The 16,349-nt window shown below is 49.0% G+C and overlaps 1 protein-coding gene across 2 annotated transcripts in view; it reads left to right on the top strand.

Annotated features, from left to right (window-relative positions):
* The window catches only part of PPP1R16B (protein phosphatase 1 regulatory subunit 16B), a 107,724-nt gene extending 93,447 nt beyond the window's left edge, over positions 1-14,277 (top strand). For both annotated transcript variants that reach the window (XM_025263476.3, XM_006065911.4), the window contains exons 6-11: positions 66-190; positions 3,799-3,924; positions 4,466-4,541; positions 5,155-5,284; positions 5,377-5,545; positions 9,333-14,277. In XM_025263476.3, the coding sequence (XP_025119261.1) occupies positions 66-190; positions 3,799-3,924; positions 4,466-4,541; positions 5,155-5,284; positions 5,377-5,545; positions 9,333-9,842 (1,136 nt within the window). In that variant the 3' untranslated portion in view covers positions 9,843-14,277. The remainder of the gene's footprint in view (positions 1-65; positions 191-3,798; positions 3,925-4,465; positions 4,542-5,154; positions 5,285-5,376; positions 5,546-9,332) is intronic.
* The last annotated feature ends 2,072 nt before the right edge of the window (positions 14,278-16,349 follow it).

Raw genomic sequence — 16,349 nt, 5'->3', positions numbered from 1 at the left:
CCTCCCCTCCCCCAGGGGTTCTCTGCCTGGGAATGCTGACTCAGTCCCCCTCTCCCCCACTGCAGGCATCACCCAGGAGAAAATCAACGAGATGCGGGCAGCTCCCGAGCAGCAGATGATTTCGGACATTCACTGTATGATCGCAGCTGGCCAGGACCTTGACTGGGTGGATGCCCAGGGGGCCACACTGGTGAGGAGAGGGGCCAGGCTGGATTGGGCTGGGGGGTCGGGACCAGAACCCAGACTGGCTGGAGCTGAACGGGGCCAGCACTGGGTGGAGGTCAAGCCTACACAGTGGGGGCCTGTCCGTAGCCTTGGACTTCCTCCCCTTTTTGGGGACAGGGTTCCCCCTGGAATGTGGAGAGTTAGCAGAGCAGGGATCAGCTGCTTTGAGAAGCTGGGGCTGGGAGTTGGGAGCTATGGGTTGGGGAGGCTTGGCTCTGCCGTTCACCTCTTCTGTCTCCAAGCTTCTCCTTTACCTCATGCTACAGGTGTCCATTCTGAGTTCATTATTTCCACCTCCTCCCATGGTGTCTCCTGCTTCAAGACAGGTGCCACATTCATCCACTCATCCAGGCCATCTTGCTTTGCACTGTTCATTCTCCTGCCTGGGTGTACCCTCTCCCACCTCAGTGCCTTGTTTCATTGTCTGTCCCTGATGTTGATGCAACAGCCTCTCTTCTGGTTCCCTGACTTCAGAGCCCAGACACCCCAGCGACCCATCCATCTTTGGTTCACCCATCCTCTAGTTCACCCATCCATCTTTGGTTCACGCATCCATCCATTGGTCCTCCCATCCATCCATTGGTCCACCCATCCATCCATTAGTTCACCCATCCATCCATTGGTCCACCCATCCATTCATTGGTCCACCCATCAGTTCATTTGTCCACCCATCCATTCATTGGTTCACCCATCCATCCATTGGACCACCCATCCATCCATTGGTCTACGCATCCACCCATTGGTCCACCCATCCATCCATTGGTTCACCCATCTATCCATTGGTCCACCCATCCATCCACTGCTCCACCCATCCATTCATTGGTTCACCTATCCATCCATTGGTCTACACAGCCATCCATTGGTCCACCCATCCATCCATTTGTTCACCCATCCATCCGTTGGTCTACACATCCATCCATTGGTTCACCCATCCATCCATTGGTCCACCCATCCATCCATTGGTCAACCCATCAGTTCATTGGTTCACCCATCCATTCATTGGTTCACCCATCCATCCATTGGTCTGTATATCCATTCATTGGTCCACCCATCCATCCATTGGTTCACCCATCCATCCATTAGTTCACCCATCCATCCATTGGTCCACCCATCCATTCATTGGTCCACCCATCCGTTCATTGGTTCACCCATCCATCCATTGGTCCACCCATCCATTCATTGGTCTGCCCATCCATCCATTGGTTCACCCATCCATCATTCCGTCAACATACACATCCTCTGTGCCACATGCTTTACTAGACACTGGAGACAGAGAATGATGGAATCTTCTCTCTATCTGCTTCATTAGCTTCACTCACTGTTTCAATTCAAGTGTCAGTGAAACCTTCTTGATCTTTCTTCATAGGCTTTCATAGCATGATACAGCTCAGTATTGGGGAAGTCTGCTTCTGCAGCCTCTAAACTGAGAACTAGAACATGGCCTTGGAAGCCCCCCTCAACCTTGCCCATGGCTGGGCCCATCCTGTCCTAGGCTTGGGGTCCATGTGATTGTGAGCACTCAGGGTCTCAGAATCTTCAGCTTTTCAGGTAGGGCTCAGCAGTACCAAGTTCCCTCACTGCCCCTCAGGCCTGATCTGGTAGCCCAGATGTGATCATTGGATTTCTCCCACCCTGTTCCTGAGTCCCACCCTATCACTGCCCCTCAGGCCTGATCTGGTAGCCCAGATGTGATCATTGGATTTCTCCCACCCTGTTCATGAGTCCCACCCTCTGCCTCATCCCCCTTTCTTCTTTTTTTTAAATAAAACTTTTAAAATTGATTATTTGTTTATTTCAGTGAAGTATAGTTGCTTTATCATATACTAGTTTCAGGTGTATAATACAGTGATTCAATATTTTTTATAGATTATACTCCATTAAAAATTATTAAAAAATAATGGCTATATTTTCTTGTGCTGTACAATATATTTTGCTTATTTGTTTTATGCATAGTAGTTTGTGTCTCTCAGCCCTCTACCCCTATCTTTCCCCTCTCCCTTCCCTCTCTCTATTAGTGAGTCTGTTTCTGTTTTGTTACATACATTCATTTATTTTTTAAATTCACATGTAAGTGATAACATAGAGTACTTGTCTTTGTCTGACTTCTTTCATGAAACATAATGCCCTCTAGGTCCATGTATGTTGCTGCAAATGCCATTATTTCATTCTTTTATATGACTGAGTAGTATTCCATTGTCTATATATACCACACCTTCTTTATCCATTCATTTGTTGACAGACACTTAGGTTGCTGCCATGTCTTGACAATTGTAAATGATGCTGCTATGAACATTGGGGTGCCTGTATCTTTTTGAATTAGTGTTTTCATTTTCTTTGGATATATATCCAGCAGTGGAAGTAGTTCTCTTTTTTAGGTTTTTGTGCCTCATGCTGTTTTCTAAGAAAGGGGTCCCTGCTCAGCCCAGCACTCAAGAGTTGAGTCAGGTAGTTGGATTGGATGCTGCATGAAGACTGGATGAAGTTATGGCCAGGCTGTGCCAGGACACTGCCCGCCCTGGATGGGGCTCCTCTGGGTCTGTGGCTCAGTCCTGAAGACACAGGGGTCTGCTCCTCTTGGGCTGGCCTCAGAGTGGCTTCACTCACATGGCTGGGCACACACTAGGTCTCAGTTCTTCCCAGTGAAGCAGGGAGGCGTACCTTCCCCAGGGGGCTGTTGGGAGGACTAAATGAGATTCTGCATGTAGCTGCTCAGCACAGAGCCTGTAAACTCTCAATAGATTCTGGTGATGAACTCATTATTATTATTATTAACATGATCACTTCTATTTGTATAATAAATAACAAGGTCCTACTGTGTAGCACAGAGAACTATATTCAACATAATTATAGTTGTAATCCCCTGTAATGGGAAAGGAAATCTGGAAAAAAATATATGCAGATGAATAACTGAATTGCTTTTCTATATATCTGAAACATTGTAAATCAACCATACTTTAGTAAAACAAAAAATCAAAAAACCCATTAATATCACTCTCCCAGTCATAACTTTTTATTCTCAGCTGTGTACCTGGCCCTGCAGCTTTTAATATCTGGCTGGCTGTGTGTGTCATTCTTAATAGTTGGCAAGCATCAAACATTTATAAATCAGATAGTGATAGCAGTTTTCATGTGTGCCTGTTCCAGATCACACCCTGGTTTTTTTTTTTTTTTTTTCTGAAAATTAAAAAAACAAAAAACCCCAAAACCTCTGTTTGCCAGAAACTTATAGCCACCTGACCCCCAGATGACGCGGCATCTGGCCATCAGGGCTGTGTTCTGTTGGACCTCTGAGACCCCTTCTACAGGGCTCAGTGCAGAGTAAGCACTCAATAAATGCTGATGCCTTAACTACAGGGGCTTGAAGACAGAAGAGAAGCCCCTTCTCCCTTACCTTCTAGTTCCATACTGCAGACTTACTAATGCTCTGTAACATGGCTGGAATCTTCACCTCCTTTGATTCCATTCTACTGGCCCCAAGTATGATCTGGGCCTTGGGCCGGGGCATGGGCTATCCTGCTTCCAGATGAGGGACTAGCCCCCAGGGGAAGTGCTGACCCCTTTCCTCTCCTTCAGCTGCACATAGCTGGAGCCAACGGATACCTGCGGGCAGCTGAGCTCCTCCTGGACCATGGTGTACGCGTGGATGTGAAGGACTGGGATGGCTGGGAGCCCCTGCACGCTGCTGCCTTCTGGGGACAGGTAGTTGTCACCCACAGTGCTGTGAGAGAGGCCAGCTTCTGGCCAACCTGATGACCTTTGGGCTGGGAGTTGGTTCAAAAGAACACCTGACCCACTTAGGGTGTTGACTACAGCTAGTGTGTAGGATGTGAAAAGACCTACGGAGTTTACAAAAAGGATCGTCAAGTTGTGTCCTAACAAGATGACAATCCCATTTGCCAAATTAGAAAATTTCCCACATTTCTGTCTTGAGTTTTTCTACTTGTTTCCCAGATAGAAATCTCTGTAGCTTTCGCCATTCCTCTTTAAACACTTGACAGCTCTGGAGTTATAGCTGACTCCTTCTGTCCCTCGGTATGGCTGAGTCACGCTGGAGGAGGTGTCAAGCCCATTGCATTTGCCGGAGTTCCCGGCTTTAGACGGCAGAGCCTTCCCTGGGAGTCAGCTTTGCCCTACTGTTCTTTGGATCACATCCTAAGAAGCTTTGAACTCTCACTGTCTCCAACTCCTAGGCTTTCTCAGCTATGGGCAGGGGGAACCCGGGCTTCTTCCTGTGTTTCAGATGCAGATGGCAGAGCTGTTGGTGTCCCATGGGGCCAGTCTCAGTGCTAGGACGTCCATGGACGAGATGCCAATTGGTAAGTTCAGAAGGACCACACCTGCACTCATTGATTTTTTTGATGAGTGGAGGATAAATGGTTGAATATACGGTTGGATAGATGGTAGATGGATAGTTTGATGAATAAATTAATGGGTGGTAGATTAATGGATGGATAAGTGGGTGAATGTATGGATGAATAAATAAGAGGATGGGTGGGCAGAGGATGAACCTACGATGACTGGTTCAGCAAATAGGTAGACAGATGAACTAAAGGATGAGAGGGATTGAGTGGGTGGGGATATATGATTTCAGGCTCTTTTCATAATGTCTTGCTTGGGCTCTATGGGGTACCTTCTGGTTTCTCTTGATACATTTTCTATCAGTGGAGAATTGATAACTCCTCTTGGAAGTGATCAAAGGTGTATGAATCCTTCAGTCATACCTATGAATGGGGACTGTGCATGGGACCTGGGGTTTCCTCTTCTTACTCTCCTCTAAGGATTGGGTTGTAGCCCAGGAAATAAGGCTGGCACTGCTTTCTCCCCTCCACCCACACCCCAGAAGATATGAATTTTCAGTGGGTCTGGGGGGCCCTCGGGGATCACCAGCCCCTTCTCTGTCCCCTACCATGGACTCCTCCACCCTTTCAGACCTGTGTGAAGAGGAGGAGTTCAAAGTCCTGCTGTTGGAGCTGAAACACAAGCACGACGTGATCATGAAGTCGCAACTGAGGCATAAGTCATCTTTGAGCAGGAGGACGTCCAGCGCAGGCAGCCGAGGGTGAGTTGGGGGCAGGACAGCCAGGGGCGCCCAAGGATGCTCCTGCCCATGGAGCCTGGAAGCAGCCTCCCAGCACCTCCCTCTCCCTTTAGGAAGGTGGTACGTCGAGCCAGCCTGTCCGACAGGACCAACCTGTACAGGAAGGAGTATGAGGGAGAGGCTATACTCTGGCAGCAGCGGAGTGCATCCGAGGATCAGCGGAACTCCACCTACAACGGGGACATCAGGGAGACCAGGACAGACCAAGAGAATAAGGACCCGGTGAGAGCTTGCCTCCCACCTGGCCCCAGTGACCACTGCCGTGGGAGGGGAACAGATGGAACCCCAGCCTGGTGTTGCTTCTTTATCTCAGAGCCTTCGGAGGGAGGTCAGCTGGCCATCGCCCTTAAACCAGCTGGATCCTGTCTGATGGGGGTGCCTACCGTGGTTATTGAGGCGAGTGTAGGATGTGTTCACGTCAGAGCTGGGTGATTGGCACACAGTAGGGGCTCATAACTTCCAGGGAGTGAGTGATCACCATGTGCCTGCTTGAGCTCCAGCAGAAGAGAGAGTTTGTTCTGGCTTCCCAGAGGAGAAGGTTCAGTAGGGCGGCAACTCTGGGAGAGAAGGGTGTTAAAACTCTTTTAGGGGAAACCTAACAAGATGTTGAGAATTGTGTTGAGATATCGGGTTGGAAGAAAATTTTTGAAAAGTATAGGGGCTGGCAGAACATCTAAGAAGCTGGCTCTAGGAGTAGATAATGGTCTGGGCATTAAACCGCTTTCCTAAGAAGATGCTGTACTGTTTTCTGAGAATTGTTGTAATGAATTACCGCAAACTAGGTGGCTTGAAGTGAGACAAATGTCTTTTCTCCCAGTTCTGGAAGCCAGAAGTCTAAAAATCAAGGTGTCTCCAGGCTTGGTTCCTTCTGGATATCAGAAGGGGACTCTGCTCCATTCCTGTCTCCTAGCTTCTGACATCTCGGGCATTCCTTGGCTTTTTGCTAGCGTGCCTCCAATCTCTGCCTCTGTCTCCATGTGGCCTTCTTTGTGTGTGGGTCTGTGTCTCTGTTTTCTCTTAGAAAGACACCAGTCATTGGATTAGGGCCCACCCTTGTCCAGTGTGACCTCATCTTAATGTAACTGATCACACGTGTGAAGACCCTACTTCCAAATAGGGTCACACTCAGAGATGTGGGGTGGATGTGAGTTTCGGGGGGACACTATTTGACTCAGTACTGTTGCATTCAGGTCCATGCCTGGCTGTACTCTTGCTGAGTGGAGTATACAAGTTTGGGGCCAGAGCAGAACTGCTGGGCACAAGAAGGGAGGGGCTGACCATACCAGCAGTGGTGTGCCTTTGTGGTTCTACCATCACACAAAGAGCAGCTGAAAACATTTCTAGCCAGTGTTGCTTGGAGGGATACAAAATGTCTCAGTGGGACCCTGCTTCCCTGAGTGAACAAGGAGGTCACGTGAGAGCTTGTCTTGCGGGCAGGAGTGAAGGCATCTGCTCTAAAGAATCTCCATTGTGAGAGGAGTTTGGGGGAGAATAGATCCATGGATAGGTACAGCTGAGTTCCTTTGCCATCACCTGAAACTATCACGATATTGCCAATGAACCATACTCCAGTATAAAATAAAAAGAGTAAAAACAAAAAACAAAAAGAGGGACTTCCCTGGTGGTCCAAGGGCTAAGACTCCTCGCTCCCAATGCAAGGGACCTGAGTTTGATCCCTGATCAGGGGATAAACCACAACTACAGACCCAGCCCAGCCAAATAATGTTAAAAAGAAAAAAGATTTGATACAAAGTGTTTTTTTAAAAAGAGAGAATCCCCACTGAAACGCCGATTGGGATGGAGCCCGCACACTCGGAGCTTGTGTTCTGCCTCTACCCACCTAAGCCTGGGGGTTAGGAAAGAAAAGAGTTGCAGATTGAAGTCAAATCACATTTCAGATTCTTCCCCAATATGCTTTAATTATCTTTTCTTTGTGATTGAGGTGTAACTTGTATAACTTACAGAAGTCTTAAACGAATTTTTCAATGACCTCTTTCCAATGTGTACCTTCAGGTGAAAGTACACGCATTTGTGTCAGCCCAGAAAGCTCCTACATTCCCTCTTCCAGGCAGCCCTTCTACCCCAAAGATATGAGTGTGTGCTTAGCCACTTCAGTCATGTTCAACTCTTTGGGACCCCATGGACTGTACAGCCCTCCAGGCTCCTCTGTCTGTGGGGATTCTTCAGGCAAGAATACTGGAGTGGGTTGCCATTACCCTCCTCCAGGGGATCTTCCCAACACAAGGTTTGAACCCAGGTCTCCCGCATTGCAGGCAGATTCTTTACTGTCTGAGTCACCAGGGAAGCCCAGCTCAACCTGGTGCTCTGTGATAGTCTAGAGGGGTGGGATGGGGGTGGGGTGGGAGGGAGGTTCAAGGGGGCGGGGCCAACACAACATAGTAAAGCAATTATCCTCCGATTAAAAGAGAAATGCAGGTTCTCAGGCCCCACAGGAGATGGACTGAATCATAAACGCTGGGGCTGGGACTCAGCACTCTGTGTTTTAACCAGCCCTCCAGAGGATTCGGATGCATGAAGAATTTGAGAACCACTGATCTAAGGATGTGTTTGCTCAGCCTGACTCCCAAGTCAGATTTCTGACAGGACTCTGCACTAATAGCCCCCAGGGCTGGCTGTGGTACCCACTTTTGGAAGAGCTGACTTCCTGAGAGCAGGCACAGCCGTGATAAGACAACTCTGTCTCTTCAACCAGTGGTTCATGATCTAAATTGTACAAGAAAATCACCTTGGGGAGGTGTTTTGTTTTTGTTTTTTAAAAAACCTGATGTCCGGACTGTAATATCAGTTAATTAAATCAGTCTCCAGGCTTCGGACTCAGGCATTGCATTTATTTATTTATTTATTAACAAATAGGCTTTATTTTTTTGAGTAGTTTTAGGTTTACAGAAAAATAAGTGGGGGGACTTCCCTGGTGGTCCAGTGTTTTAGACTCTGTGCTTCCACTGCAGGGGGCAAGGACTGGGGAACTAAGATCCCACATGCTGTCATGTGGCCAAAAAAAAAGTTTTTTGTGTGTCTTCTGACCTTGTTTATAGTGATTTTTGGTATGCTTTGTATTTTTGTCACTGTCAAATGTATCCACCTTTTCCTTAGAGTTTCTAGGTAGCAGCTCCTTTTAAAGCTCTTGTTACCCAGGGATTGCTGGGTGTAAAAGATCTCTGAGTAAGAACCTCTCCCATTTAGAGCAGAGATATCCCAGGAGTATAGGGAGAGGATTCTCAGTGACCAAAAAGCCCAACTAAGATTGACTTACAGACACAAAAAGAATGCACTGGCTTGGGTAACTGGAAAGTCTGGGCCAACTGGATCCAGGGACTCAGAACATATCATCAGGGGACTTCCCCGGCAGTCCAGTGGTTCAGACTTCACCTTCCAATGCAGGGGGTGCAGGTTCAATTCCTGGTCAGGGAGATAAGATCCCACATGCCTCGAGGCCAAAAATCTAAAACATAGAAACAGAAGCAATGTTGTAATAAATGTAGTAGAGACTTTTAAAATGGTCCACATCAAAGAATCTTTGGAAAAAAAAAAAAAAAGTATCACGAGGGTGCAATGTCTCTGTCGTCTCTCTCTTCCTTAATGTTGGTTTCACAGCCAAGCAGACCTTTTGACGCGCTGTCTCCACAGTTTATGATTCTCACCCCTGCAGTTCCTACAGAAACAGAGCTGCTCTTCCCCAGTTTTTCTAGCAGTAAGTCCCAGGGTTGAGTTTCATGGAACCAATTCCTGAACCAATACCAATAGTGAGTTTATTGATTGGCCAGGTCCTGGGGTCAAGGTTTATCTCCCAGAGCAAAGATGGGAGTCTGTCGGGTCTATCAAAACCCATGACTGGTGAGATTCCCCAAAGGAAAACGGAGGTCTTATTACCCAGGTAGGGAAAATGGAAGAGGACGGGTTCAAGCAATCATGCCCTCAGTAGAGGCGCAGGTAGGGGTGGAGTTCAGATCCCCCAGCCAACTGATGATGTTGTCCTTCTCACCCTCAGAACCCCAGGCTGGAGAAGCCCGTGCTGCTCTCCGAGTTTCCCACCAAGATCCCACACAGCGACATGGACGTGCCTGTTGAGAACGGCCTCCGGGCTCCGGTCAGCACCTACCAGTATGCGCTGTGTAACGGGGACGTCTGGAAAGTGCACGAGGTGCCCGACTACAGCATGGCCTATGGCAACCCTGGCGTGGCCGATGCCACCCCATCCTGGAGTGGCTACAAGGAACAGAGCCCCCAGACGCTTCTGGAGCTGAAGAGGCAGCGGGCTGCGGCCAAGCTGCTCAGCCACCCCTTCCTGAGCACCCACCTGGGCAGTGGTGTGTCCAGGACGGGCGAGGGCAGCAGCGAAGGCAAGGCCCCCTTGATCGGAGGCAGAACTTCTCCGTACAGTAGCAACGGGACCTCAGTGTATTACACGGTCTCCAGTGGAGACCCCCCACTCCTGAAGTTCAAGGCCCCCATAGAGGAGATGGAGGAGAAGGTCCATGGCTGCTGCCGCATCTCCTAGTCTCTGTGGGATGGAGGAGAGAGATGCTTGGGGAGAGGGACCCTGGAATCCAGGCCAGCCCAGCAGCCCTGCTGGGGGCGGGGGGCAGGGCAGCTGGGGCGGGAAGAGGGAGGTGGACTCTGCGTTCCAGAGGAACTCAGAACCCACCTTTCAGCCAGCTGCCTATAGCATCACCACTTCCCATGGTTCTGCTTCTTGCTGCATTGTCTGCCATCAAAAAACAAGGCCCATCGTGGCTTCCTGTCTCATCCTGCTGTCAGATTTTGGGAGGGCGAGCTGGGATTCCAGTTCTGTTGTTGGTCAAGGCTTCTCTGGACCAGTACTCACACATCGCATATCAACACACACACACACACTCTCACACTCAGTCAACTTGTGTAGGGATGACACAGTTGGGCTCATGGGAAGCAGGTGGGACTGAAAATTTGTGAGCTCTTCCTAAGAGGACTGAAGTTAAGATTCAGAGTTTTATCACCACTGCCAACATGGCTTTAGCAGGGGAGGGGGCCTGCTAACCTGAGACCCATCATCTTGCCTGGAGTCCTACGACGACTTGGTATTGTCGTCTCCGTGTGGTGGGAGCAGGACGTCTTCTCTGTGTTCAGAGGGAGCTATGGTAAAGAATCTGATTGCAATGCAGGAGATGGGGGTTCGATCCCTGGGTCCAAAAGATTCCCTGGAGAAGGGAATGGCAACCCACTCCAGTATTCTTGCCTGGAGAATTCCATGAACAGAGGAGCCTGGTGGGCTGCTGCAGTTCATGGGGTCGCAAAAAGTCAGACACAGCTGAGCGACCAACACTTTCACTTTGATGCACCCACAGCGAGTGGATGAGATGGATGTAGACCTGCTCCCCACAGCCTTGCCCATGCCTAGAGCCAGCTGTGTGAGCACCCAGGGGCCAAAGTAGAACACCTGGTAATTCTGCTCCTGGAATAATCCAAATCTGTTTTGCTCTTGGATGGAAGCTTCAAAATGTGGTGAGGAGAGGGAACAACGGTAGCATTTTCAAAAGTGTGTTGGATAAAATAATTCTTTTAGGCTGTAAAACTCCAGGTTGGGGAGGGGGATCGGTGAATTAGCTTTCTTTCACAGACGGTATCATGATCACTAGGTTTTACTGGCTGGTATTGAAAAAAAGTGAAGCTAAGGGAGAAGCTTCAGTTGGAAGGGCTTTTCCAGGGAGAGAGGTGAGTTCATGTTTTTAGTTTCTGCAGACAGCTCTGTTCAGCATGACAGAGCCCAGCGCCCTGACCAAGCTTTGTGACTGGTCAGATGGTTTCAGTCCAGCCTGTCTCACCCAGTCCTCCTCAGACTGAGCCATCGGAGTGAGCAGTGGAGGGCTGCTGTGGCCCCCACCTCTCCTAGAGTGAATGTTCAGGACTCCCGGCCCACCTTTGCTTTTTTAGGAATGCCCGGTGGCATGGGTTTGCCAGTTGGCTCTTGTGAGCTCCTGTCTGGCCCAGGGGCTGCTATCCTGCTCCGGCCCAAGCCTGCAAATCTGAGGTGCCCACCTGTGGCCAGCATCGTGCTCTGCATTCCAGTGGTGGTGCTGGAGTTGGGTCTTGCGCCAGCTTTACAGTTTCACAGCCCCCAATCTTTCTGATGCTGGGGAGGGAAGACTCCGAGGGGCAGGATGCCTGCCTCCTCTCCACTGCGTCCTCTCATGAGCCCTTTGAAATTGTTGCCCACGAGTTGGACGCTGTCCACGGGCTTGGCCAAAACCTACTGGTGTAACTAACTAGCTGCAGGTCTGTTTCCTGCTCCGTGCGCCTTTTACTTGTTCTAAAACTACCTCTTTAGAGCTCTGAAGGGGGCCCCTGAGGTCCAGATTCAGAAATTTGGGGGACAAATCTGGGTTCCCTTTAACCCTTTTCTTTCTGAACCTATGAGAAATTCTCCCTGCGAGACATCTGGGCCAGAGGTTGGGGCTGGTGGGGGCCCCTTGTGCCACAGCGCTAGTAAGGGGGTCCGCTGTTTGTCCTAGTCCTCCACTGTGGCCCCCAGGGCTCCTGTAGCCCAGAGGCAGAGCTGGATTCCAAGGGTTCTGGCTGATGCTTCACCAGCTGCAGGGCAGCTGGACCGGAGAGCAGGGGCCTCAGGAGTCACTTCGCCCCTGGTGGCTCCTGGATGCAGGGAGAGTCACAGCATCAGACCACTCCCACCCCAGTTTCAGGGCGGATCCAGTGTAGAGTGGAAAGTCAGGTCAGGTGACTGCAGACAGGTGTGCGTGACGCCTGCCACATCTCTGGGGTATGGCGCTGGCTCTCTTATCTCATCCTATGACTGGGTCAGGGCAGGGATGATCCAAAACACACATACCTTTAGGCTTTAAAAACAGTGTTCAGATGAGACTGACACTGGAATTCCTCTTGAGCTGTGAGCTGGGAGGTCCCAAGGGAAGCCACACGCTCCTAGGAGAGAGCTGTGCAGGTTTTCAGATCTGTTTGCTCAGAGACCAGAGACTGAAGGCATTTATTGCCCCCTCTGAGTCCTTCTGGCTGTTTCCTCCTTCCTCCCTTGCTTCCTGCTCCTGGGCCACTGTCTCCCACCCAGAAGGCTGGGAGTCCCAGCTGATTGCCTGACAGGAGCCAACTGCAGGCTTTTGGGCATTAACTCATGTTTTCAGTCAGGGATAAACCATTCCCATCAAGAAACTTTCCCTGTGGATCTCCTTGGTGTCGAGGGACAAACTGGGGCCAAGGTCATTGAGTTATTCACTCTGTAGTTTATTGAGTAGCTGAGGCTCACCAGGCACTGTGTTAGGCTCTGGGGATAAAGGAGGAATGAGGTGGAGTGAGGACACTGCTCTTTACAGTTCTCATCCTTGGAGGACCATGAGTACCAGCAACTCCCATTTGATTCAGAGACAGAAAAGCTGTGTCCTGGTCCATCAACCCTGTGCTTTTCTGCTCTTGAGAATCCCTGGACTGTGGATTCCTTTAGTTTGGAGGTTGCTGAAATGGCCACCCTTGGATAACATTTGCCACTAAATGGTGGAGATGCTGGGTCTTGGGTTCCAGGCAGATGCCATCTGAAGTCTATCTGGAACTTTCAAGGATAGCTGCCTTCCAGCCAGCATCTTTTGGGCACTGTCTAACAGCAGTTTGAAGTCAGTGTCTGGAAGAAAAAGGGGCATGGAATTGGCTGCCAAATGCAACTCAGGTTCTTCAGCTCATTGTCTCTTGCTCGTTTATTACCTAATCCTCCTGCCCCACCAGTGGATAGTGGGAGGAAAAGGAGCTTCTGCTTTAACATCGAGGCCTTTCCTCATAAGTCTGCCTCTGTTCCTGGCAGATATGGAGCAAGGAGCACGGAGAAACCTGGCAAGATCGACCAGATGCCTAGCTCCTGGTTAGACCCCAGTCTGGTGGCAGTTCCTGGCAGATTAAAGGAGACTATTTCTAAAGTATGTGCTGCATAGCTCCATGTGAGCTCCAGCCCTTGCTCCCACCCTGAAAATTGGTGACTCCCACCAGAGACTGAGCTGCTGGCTAGTAGCTCCAGGAAGTTGAATGAACCCTAAGCCTAGATCTTCTGAAGAGTTCAGGATGTAATGCTCCATCAGATTATGCAGCATTGATGAAACTGCTCTGTACTATTTTGATCAATCTCAGCAGGCTTAGAAAAGTTAAAAAGGTTGTGTCCCCTGACCTACCCACCAGTTGGCTGGCCTTGTCATAACATGAGACCCATTTTGGTTATTGGTATCAGATACCTTTTGATCTGGAGTTCTCTCTCCCACTTGCTTTTCCAGAGCAGAATACTGGGATGCTTTCCAGAAGCGCGCTTCTTACAGAATGCCTAGAAGGACTCTATTTAACTCTTGCTATTGTGACCTGGGGACAGCCTCCCCTCCCCCAGGGCACCTAAGAGCCAAGGGTCATGTGGCCAGTGGGTGACTTTGCAGAAGTGACTGCCTTCGCTAGAAGCACCCCTCGACAAGAGTCTCTTGTTGGTCAGTTGGTCATAGGGCCTGCTTCCCATGGGCACTGTGAGTGCCAAGGTGCGGGGCCTGGCTCTGCGCACCCAGGAAAAGTCTGCAGATCCCCAGCCCCCCCGCAATAATTCACCAGACCAGAAGCCACTGATGTACAGAGAACACTTAAGAAAAATGTATTTTATGTGAAAAAAAAAGTTAAATCTCTGTATACTGTATCAGCAGCTTTGTGTAAAAATGGCAATCAAGAGAGTCTAATATATTTAAAACCTTTTTTTAAAACAAAAAAATCCTCGCAGATCTTTGATATTGTATTGAAGTAACTTCCAGGTAAGCTCCTTGCCACATGTGGCAGTGGTGGACCACTTGAGACTGTGGCTCAACCACATCCCAAAGGGGCGTGCCCCTGGAGTCGCTTCCAGTTGCCAAGGCCTGTGACAGAATTCGCTGTTAAAGAGTTTTTAATTAAGATGAATTAAATTCCTTTTAATAACACCTGCTCGGTGTGGCTGTGGTCATTGCTATGAACTTGCTTGAACTATAAGGATTTGAATTCACAAAGAGGTGATGCCTGGGATAGATGGCAGGGGAGGCTTCCCCGTCCCTGCCCCCACCACAGAGGCCTCGCCTGGTTGGCCCCTGAATCACAGGGAGGCCTGAGGGCTCAGCCATGGAGCAAGTATCTTTTTCTAGACTGCAAGAAGATGAAACAGGATGAAATCAAGAAAATAAGAGTGGTTGAAAATGACCTTCAGGGACTTCCTGGTGGTCCAGTGTTGAGAATCTGCTTTCCAGTCCAGGGGATGCGGGTTTGATCCCTGGCCAGGGAACTAAGATCCCACGTGCGTCAGGGCAGCTAAGCCCATGCTGCGTGTGCAACAAGAGAAGCCCCTGCACCACAATTTGAGAAAGCGTGCGTGCCACAACAAAGACCCAGCACAGCAAAAATAAAGAAAGGACCTCCATCCTATCAAATGTTGCTTTTGAAATCAGCATGGAGCCCTGGGATAGCTCCTCTAACATTCTCTTCCCACACTTTGTTTGTCTGATGACATATATAATAGGGCTGCCCCCTCTTCTGTTCTCTTGACCTGTCCTTCTCTTCTCCCCACTCCATCCCTGTCCTCCTCATATAGTTTACAGTGGGGAAGTCAAATACTGCTTCACATTTTTACAACAACTCAGCAGGTAAGACTGTGGTTATCCTCACTTCTGACCTCAGGCAATGGAGAGATTGATATGCTCTAGGGTTACACAGCCCTAGACAGTGGTCCTTGCTTTCATCACATACAGAAATTTGTGGGTATCTTGGAAGAGGATGAAAAGGGTGCTCTCTTGGACCCTTCTGGATGCTGGCTTACCAGGACAGGGACACAGAAGTTCCCACACTTGGGCTTGAAAAACTTCACAAACAGGCTGGGTTTGAGGAGAGAGGATGAACAGAGATATCTGTGTAGCAGTGGACATTCATTGATTTGAAAAGTATATTGTTTTTTCAATGCTAGTGGTAACCTCTCACATTTATGAACACTCTACAGTTGTACATATGTCTTCTTACACAAAGGGAATGAGGCATGAAAATTAGCTATTAGATTTAGCACTGTGGAGCTCATGATGATCTTTTAATTAATTAATTAATTTGGCTGCATTGGGTCTTAGTTGTGTCTAGCAGGATCTTTCCTTAGTGGTACGCAGATTCTCTAGTTGTAGCAGCATGTGGCAACTTGGTTCCCTAACCAGGGACTGAAGGTGGATTCATTCACTGGCCCACCAGGGAAGTCCCTCATGATGAGCATGACAAGAGGTTTTGGTTGAGCAATGAGGAATGAGTCTGATTGGACAGGATTCAAGACAGAATGGGAGGAAGACTGGAGATGGCAGGTATAGAAAACTCGTTTGAGGCTTTATGCTATAAACGTGAGAGAGAGAGATGGGGAGGAAGCTCTAGAGGGATGTAGGGTTAAGAGAGGGTTGTTTGAAGGATGAAAAATATTTCTGCATATTTGTATGCTGATAGGAATGAAACAGTAAAGCAGGGAGACTGATCATCCAGGAATGAGGAGAGAATTGCTAGAGACATAAGCTTAGTAGTAGAGGGATTGGTGATAATGGAAGGTATCAGAGACAAGCTCAGGGGCAGTTCATCCATAGTAACACAAGGCCCAGTATGTGGCCAGAGATGCAGAGCAAGTTCCAGGAGTTGGTGATGGACAGGGAAGCCTGGTGTGCTGCAGTCCATGGGGTTGGACTTGGCTGAGCAACTGAACTGGACACAAGGCCCAGTATGTGGGCAGAGATGCAGACAGGTAGGAAGATGTGGTGGGAGCATGTGGAACTGTCTTCTCTGACTGCTACTATTTTCCTCAGTGAAATAGGAGGCAAACTCTTAAGAGTAAGAAAGAGGAAGAGGTAGAAGCAGGGAAATGTAGGCTAGCAGGCAACCTTAAGGGCCCACTTGAGACCATGAATTTCAGGCACATTAGGTAGACATCGTTGTGTTTTCTTTTCTCCAGAATTGTATGTCTGCCTGGGTGCAGGTGGAAAGTAGGTGGAGAGTGGGGTTTAGC

This window comes from Bubalus bubalis, chromosome 14, assembly GCF_019923935.1.
Source record: "Bubalus bubalis isolate 160015118507 breed Murrah chromosome 14, NDDB_SH_1, whole genome shotgun sequence".
Taxonomy (NCBI): Eukaryota; Metazoa; Chordata; class Mammalia; order Artiodactyla; family Bovidae; genus Bubalus; species Bubalus bubalis.
Note: the sequence above shows the minus strand (reverse complement) of the source record. Positions and strands in the feature narration are given on the sequence as shown.